Below are 7,228 nucleotides of genomic sequence, written 5' to 3' on the forward strand. Positions count from 1 at the left end.
TTTCCCTTGGTGTGTCATCTAACTTTAGAAAGAAAATCCTTTAGATCCACCGACTTAGAAAAGGCGCTTGGGGCTGAATCAAGGTCCTACCATTTCCAGCTGTGTAACTTTGAGCTTTGGTTTCAACATATTAAAAAAAAAAGGATATGAACTGACATCAGAGACTTGTACAAAGGCTGAACTGGCTGATCAATCCAAAGCCCCAAGCACTATGCGTGGTGTACAGTAAGGGAAAATGAATGGCAGCTTTCATTAAGGAGGCTGAAAATTGTAAAGAGGCTGCTGGATTTTGCAATTGGATTGATGATGAACATTGAGAGCAGTTCAGTGGAGAGGTGGGGTGGAGGTCTGGCTGTAGGTGAATGAGAGCCTGAGAAAGTGGCACCTCAGAGTGTAAAAACTACCTGCTCTTGGAACTGTGCTGTTGGTCCAGTGATTAAGATTCCAGGCTTTCACTACAGGGGACATGGGTTTGATCCTTGGTTGCAGAAATGACATTTCACAACCGAGATCCAGTATGCTTCGAGGTGTGGCCAAAAAACAAAACGAGAAACTACTTGGTCTGTAGCTAAATATATTGGCTTAGGAAAGGTGAGATGGGGCAGCTTTTAACGAGTGACACAGGTTGAGGTGGGTTTTTTTTTTAAACTGCCAGTTAGATAAAATCAGGGATGTGATGAAAGAAATATTTCAGTTATGCTGAAAGTCTCCCAAAGAGATGACTTGGATAATCTTTATTTTAATCTGATTTCTCTGCATCTTTTTTCCTTTACTATAGATTTGCTACTCAGATACCTTAGGAAAAGGATGCCAAGTCATTTTGTTGAAACATTAATACAGGAACAGGAACACTTGAGAAAGAAATGCTAATGTAAACCCAGTTCTACAAATATTGAGTGTTTTCTGTGCTAGGCATTTCTGGAAAACAAAACATGAACAACACATATCTTTTTTATGTCAGTGTTTAAGGAATTATTGGGGTGTACACAGACTACCGTTGGATCACATAGAAGGGAGAGTAATTCTACTCATGAAATACGACTTTTTTTACTGGAGAAGCTGATCAGGAAATCTAGTAGGGACACTTAACAGTTTTCACAGAAAAAACAATCACTGCGGAAAACAAATGGTTTAAAATACAGTAAATTAAGTCACTAGGCCCTACTCAAGACCAATTACCTTTGTAGAAGTCACAAACTTTTTAACGTTACATAAATCAAGATACTTTATTAAAAAATTAATCCTGAAGAAAATCACATCATTTTAGGCTGAGAGCAGCAACTTTTTAAATGGTGGATAGCACCATTATTATTGTTTTTCACCCCAGAAAATATTTTCCAGATTACTCTTATTGCAGCAAAAATAGTGTTTAGTGAGTGAAATCACAAGATGTTGCTTCCATATTCAACACAGAATGTAGAAAATAATTGCAATTGAAAAACTGATTTCTTTTATAAAAAATATTATGCAGGAAGCTAAGGAGCAAGGGGTCAGAGATGGTCAAACATTTTTTGCAAAGCCCGTTTCTTTCACTCAGTACTCTTTCGCGTATTAAGAAAAAAACACTTCAGATAAAAAAGGTGACCATTTGCCTTAGGGTATTTTTATGGGAGGTGTAATATGAACCGAATGTCAGTGCCTAGGACAAGCGAACGTTGTGGACCGTGGCCTCCCAGCCCCAGCACCTGACGGCCACGCCCATACCATGTCCCGCCCCTCGGCCCCGCCCACCTCGACTCAGGGTCACTGGGGCCAGCACCGTAAAGAGGCCCCGCCCCGCGGACCCCTCTGTCCCCGGACCCAAGGGGCGTTGTCAAGGGCGGTCCCGGAAGTGACGGAGGGACGCGCCCTCCATTTTGTGGGACGCCAGAGCAGCTAAGTGCGTCAGTTGTGGAGAGACGTAGACGAGTTGAGTCCTGGTCTGCGGGGAGGCGGCCGGCTCTATCGCAGACTACGGACCTCTCTGGGTCTCAGCTGCCAAAGATCCTGTCCGGTAGGTGAGTGGCTCACTTTGAGGGAAAGGCTTCTCGGATCGAGGCTTCTTCATGGCCGCTCAGATCGCGAGTGGTCAGGGCTGCTCTCTGTGCGGAGGACGGCGTCCAATGAGCGCAGTTTATTCGAGGTGGGCGCTGGGGCACGTCTCCCTTTGGGTATTGTGTGAGGGGACCTGAAGGTGGAAGGGCGGTCCTGGGCAGGGTCGTTTTTACAGAGGGGTCGTGCGCCCCTCCCTGCCTTTTTATTTCACTGTCTGAACCCCGGGAGTAGTGGGCCGAGACCTTTGCTCGGGGTGTGGTCGGGGCTGTCCCAGGGTGGGTGCAGTGATCCGGAGCGGTGGGGTCGGGAGAGGGGGAGGGAACGGGGGAGTTTGGCACGCGCGGTTCTCCCCACCGCCGGCTCCGAGGCCGCCATTTTGTGGCTGCTCCGCGGCCACCCGCCGCCGTCTGCGCAGGCGCGGCAGTGGCGTCGCGAGATTCCGGCTTCCACCCGCTGTGACGCTCCCGGGAGGCGGCGACGCGCGTGCAGCCCGTCGCCATTGGGCTGGCCTTGCGAAGGGCGGGGTCGGCTCCGCCCGCACTTCTCGGCCTTTCCTAACTGCGGCAGATGGGAGGGGGCCAGAAGAGCCGGGGACAGTGTGCGGCTGCGCAGTTCCAGAGGCGGCAGTGGGCGTTGCGGTTGCTGCGGTCTGGGCCCAGGGAAGGATCGTGTTGGGAGCCGAGTTTTAATTTTGTCTGCAAGGGACCCGGCCTAATAAGAGGCACTCTTGGCAATCTTGTTTATAACATCACCGGGTAAACATTTTATTTTATGCTGTTTATGTTTTTGGTCCCTTGACCAGGCATTCCTCTGACATTCACTGGTACTATCTCAATTGAATTTATTTCCTGACAGAAAGTACTAGCCGGACATGAGTGGCTGTCGAGTATTCATCGGGAGGCTAAATCCGGCGGCCAGGGAGAAAGACGTGGAAAGATTCTTCAAGGGGTATGGACGAATAAGAGATATTGATCTGAAAAGAGGCTTTGGTTTTGTGGTAAGTGTTTAGAACTGGTTGAATTATCTATTATTAGTGGGTAAAGGGAGAAGGAAATGGCAACCCACTCCAGTACTCTTGCCTGGAAAATCCTATGGACAGAGGAGCCTGGTAGGCTGCAGTCCATGGGTTCGCTAAGGGTCGGACACCACTGAGCGACTTCACTTTCACTTTTCACTTTCATGCAATGGAGAAGGAAATGGCAACCCACTCCAGTGTTCTTGCCTGGAGAATCCCAGGGACGGGGGAGCCTGGTGGGCTGCCCTCTGTGGGGTCGCACAGAGTCGGACACGACTGAAGTGACTTAGCAGAAGTGGGTAAAGATTGTTATAAGCAGTGCTTTTGAGTTTTTTGAGTCCCAGTAGAGTATATTTGGGAAATACGCATTCTTAAGGTAGTGAATTTTCTTAAAGGAGAAAAGAATTTCACTTCTGGCTGGAGAAATCATTTCCGGTCCCTGTTTGCTTAGGCTTATCTATATGCTGTTGTCATTAAGATACTCTTTCACAGGTATTTGGTGGTTTTAATGTGTTGTAGAATAGACTTTTAGAGCAGTGTTAAGCATTATATATATATTTATGTTTTAGGAATTTGAAGATCCCAGGGATGCGGATGATGCTGTATATGAACTTGATGGAAAAGAACTCTGCAGTGAAAGGTGATAATTTTATTTTTAGTTTTATGACTTAGCACTATAAAGATAAGCTAGGCATTGGGCTAGGTATTTTTGTAAATAGATCTCCTATGTAGCTTAAAGTGGATAATGAAGATTTTTCTTCCTTTCCTGTAGGGTTACAATTGAACATGCTAGGGCTCGATCTCGAGGTGGAAGAGGTAGAGGACGCTACTCAGACCGTTTTAGTAGTCGCAGACCTCGAAATGATAGACGGTATGTGATGAACGGTGGATGGCTGCTTTGAACAAGCATTACTGCAGGAGGAGTCTTAATGTGCTAAAGTTGTTAACAGAAGTGATTTTGCTATATATGTATAATCAATTTTGTCATTCATGTATTAGTCCACTGTTTTTAATAAGCGCGAGTCATAAAATAATGCAGAAACTGTTGGTGGAAGTCATTTGAATGACTTGTCATGCCTGATTGCTTGAACTTGCCCACAACTGAACACAATAGGTGCACGTTGCTGCATTTCTTCCATTGTGAGTACTCATTTTCTTCCTCAGAAATGCTCCACCTGTAAGAACAGAAAATCGGCTTATAGTTGAGAATTTATCTTCAAGAGTCAGCTGGCAGGTTTGTTGAAACACAGTTTTGAGATATTTTGATGTGGTTTTTTAAATATTAGTGGGTAGTTAATGTTTTTATTAATGTTTTATTAAAAGTAGTTTTATCTTTAATGGACTTTTAATTGTAATTTTAAAATTTTAATTAAATGTAATTGGGGGATATTTCAAATTTTAATGTTAGTGATCAAATGTAAATGTTTTGAGGATATATTTTCTTGTTTTTAAAAATCAATTTTAACCAAATATTAAACCCTTTATTTGCCAGCCTATCTGTGTCGTTGGCCTTATGACGAGGAGTGCCTGTGGGTTATCCTAATCGTTGTCTTGGTCACTCTTGGTTGGGCCTGGTTGACTTTGCCAGTCAGCTCCTACAGTGATCAATTGGCCACCTCTAGATCTGTGTTTGCCGGTCTAGACGTAATCGGTGCACTTCTTGAAGTGCCAGGTTGCAGCGATCCCAGAGCGCTGATAACGTGATCTGATCCCTAAGTTGAGAGCTGTCTTCCTGTAACGCTTCCGAATAAGAGGTCCTGGTCGAAAAGAGTTGAAAGATTCGAAATTAGGTGGTCGTTGGAATCCTGATCGCAGTAAAGTGGTCCTTGGTAACTACACAAGAGTAGAACCTGTCTGCATCCGCCAATAGTCTGCTAATAGGGAGGGCTGTGCGATTAAAGGCTTCCATCGATTGGGTAGTGTCCTTCAAGTGGGTGGCGAAGAGCCAGTCGGGCATATGTCATGAAGGTTTCTCCGACCGATAAATGGTTTGCTGCTTGACTAGCCTAGGGAAATAATAATAAAGGTAAAGTAAACTTTTTTAATGACATATGGGGCACAAAATAACTGGTGTCTTGTAAATGTTCTGTTTTTAAATATACAATTTCTACTTTAGTCTTTACTTTAAAAATATGTATTGTTTCCTTTTGTTTTGTTTGTTTTGTTTTGTTTTTTTCCTTTTGTATTGAGCTCAGTATAGACTAATACTACTTTAATGTTAAAATCTAAACTTCCTCTGGCATTTTGCTTAAAAGCAATATGCTATTTGCTTATTTCGTGCCCTGACATATATTACTTTAAAATTCTGATAGACTACAAGTGTGGTAAATACCATGTTTGTACTTTATCTAACATCTTCTCTTTCAGTAGTCTTGTTTTTATACAATGTGGTTGTTTGTGTGTCACGTTTCCTTTTCTCTGCTTAACTCAATCATCTTGTGTTAAGGATCTCAAAGATTTCATGAGACAAGCTGGGGAAGTAACCTTTGCGGATGCACATCGACCTAAATTAAATGAGGGGTGAGTATGTATTGGCGTATGAGAGCCTCTTAAAATGTTCTGAAAGTTGTACTGTGAATGTTAGAGTTCTCAAAATTTGGACATCCTGAAATGCAGCGGTTCTCAATCAGGGTTGAATTTGCTTTTCAGGGTACATGTGGCCTTGTCTGGAGACATTTTGGTTGTCAGAATTGAGGTTACTGTTGGCATCTTGTGGGTAGAGGTCATGTTGTTCAGTCGCAAAGTCATGTCCAACTCGGCAACCCTAAGAACTGCAGCACGCGAGACTTCCCTTTCCTTTGCTGTCTAACGCAGTTTGCTCATAACTCATGTCCATTGAGTCCGTGATGCCATCCAGCCATCTCATCCTGTATCATCTCCTTCTCCTTTTGCCTCCAGTCTTTCCCAGCTTCAGTGTTTTTCCTAGTGAGTCAGCTCGTCGCATCAGGTGGCTAAAGTAGAGATCAGAGATGTTATTGATCCTCCTGTAGTGCACAGGAAAGCTCCTCACTCCCTTTGAATTATGTGGCTTAAAATGTCCATGATTTGGAGGTTGAGATATATCCTATTCAATAATAGCAATAGTAAACGTTAATAAGTAATTAAACTAGACTGGTAATGGTCTGTGAGATGATAAGAAGTATGTAACTTTACAAATAGTTTATTTTTTCTTTGTAGGGTAGTTGAGTTTGCCTCTTATGGTGACTTAAAGAATGCTATTGAAAAACTTTCTGGAAAAGAAATAAATGGGAGAAAAATCAAATTAATTGAAGGCAGCAAAAGGCACAGGTATCTCTAATATTTTTAAGTCACAGTTTTATTTAGGGGATTTGTGGGGCCTGCTACTTAGGTTTGTTTGTTTGTTTTTTTCTTTCTAGTAGGTCACGAAGCAGGTCTCGTTCCCGTACTAGGAGTTCCTCGAGGTCTCGTAGCCGATCTCGTTCCCGGAGTCGCAAGTCTTACAGCCGGTCCAGGAGCCGGAGCCGGAGCAGGAGCAAGTCTCGTTCTGTTAGTAGGTCTCCTGTGCCTGAGAAGAGCCAGAAACGTGGTTCTTCAAGTAGATCTAAGTCTCCAGCATCTGTGGATCGCCAGAGGTCCCGGTCCCGGTCCCGGTCCAGATCAGTTGACAGTGGCAATTAAACTGTAAATAACTTGCCCTAGGGGCCTTTTTTAAAAAAAAAAAATTCCCAAACCATACTTGCTAAAAATTCTGGTAAGTATGTGCTTTTCTGTGGGGTGGGATTTGGAGGGGGGTGGGTTGGGCTGGATATCTTTGTAGATGTGGACCACCAGGGGTTGTTGCAAACCAATTGTATTAAATGTCTTTTGATAAGCCTTCTGCTCACATTTTTGTGAATGTCTGAAGTATATAGTTTGTGTATATTGACAGAGCTCTTTTATTACTAAAGCAAATTTAATTTTTTTGTACTAGAAAAATTTTGAACGTTTTAGTTCCTGGTTATTCAGATAATGTTAATGCAAAATTAGTTTAATGCCTCAATTAAACTAATTAATAGCTTTGGACACTTAAAAGAGCTCTTAATTTGCTTGTACATAAAGGCTTAATATGAGTTTTCCTTGTTAGGGTTAAGGGTGTCCACCCACTCACCCTTTAACAGCTGTCTGGCAAAGACGTTAAGACAGCTGTTTGTTATTGATAATAAAAGGTTATAAAACTGC

At 43.2% G+C, this 7,228-nt stretch overlaps 1 protein-coding gene across 17 annotated transcripts; it reads left to right on the plus strand.

Moving 5' to 3' along the window:
• The first annotated feature begins 1,881 nt into the window (after window positions 1-1,881).
• Window positions 1,882-7,228, plus strand: SRSF5 (serine and arginine rich splicing factor 5). Of its 17 annotated transcripts, none has more exons than XM_081508828.1 (9): window positions 1,882-2,122; window positions 2,450-2,789; window positions 2,890-3,031; window positions 3,619-3,689; window positions 3,822-3,920; window positions 4,214-4,283; window positions 5,496-5,569; window positions 6,227-6,337; window positions 6,427-7,228. In XM_081508828.1, exons 3-9 carry the CDS (start codon window positions 2,906-2,908, stop codon window positions 6,686-6,688), a joined length of 813 nt encoding a protein of 270 aa, XP_081364954.1. In that variant the 5' UTR covers window positions 1,882-2,122; window positions 2,450-2,789; window positions 2,890-2,905; the 3' UTR covers window positions 6,689-7,228. The 17 variants fall into 17 exon arrangements, with proteins under 17 accessions (XP_081364954.1, XP_081364963.1, XP_081364956.1 ...); XM_081508837.1 differs by having other exon boundaries at window positions 6,430-7,228; XM_081508830.1 differs by having other exon boundaries at window positions 2,737-2,789.

This window comes from Giraffa tippelskirchi, chromosome 7 (genome assembly GCF_054371585.1).
Source record: "Giraffa tippelskirchi isolate mGirTip1 chromosome 7, T2T-mGirTip1v1.2.pri, whole genome shotgun sequence".
Classification (NCBI taxonomy): Eukaryota; Metazoa; Chordata; class Mammalia; order Artiodactyla; family Giraffidae; genus Giraffa; species Giraffa tippelskirchi.

What these genes read in the sequence shown, in the direction of transcription:
- SRSF5 (XM_081508828.1), top strand. Translation starts at nt 2,906, where the DNA reads ATGAGTGGCTGTCGAGTATTCATCGGGAGGCTAAATCCGGCGGCCAGG. An exon ending in AAAGAGGCTTTGGTTTTGTG is followed by an intron (nt 3,032 to 3,618) that starts GTAAGTGTTTAG and finishes TTTATGTTTTAG; the next exon opens with GAATTTGAAGATCCCAGGGA. An exon ending in CGACCTAAATTAAATGAGGG is followed by an intron (nt 5,570 to 6,226) that starts GTGAGTATGTAT and finishes TTTTCTTTGTAG; the next exon opens with GGTAGTTGAGTTTGCCTCTT.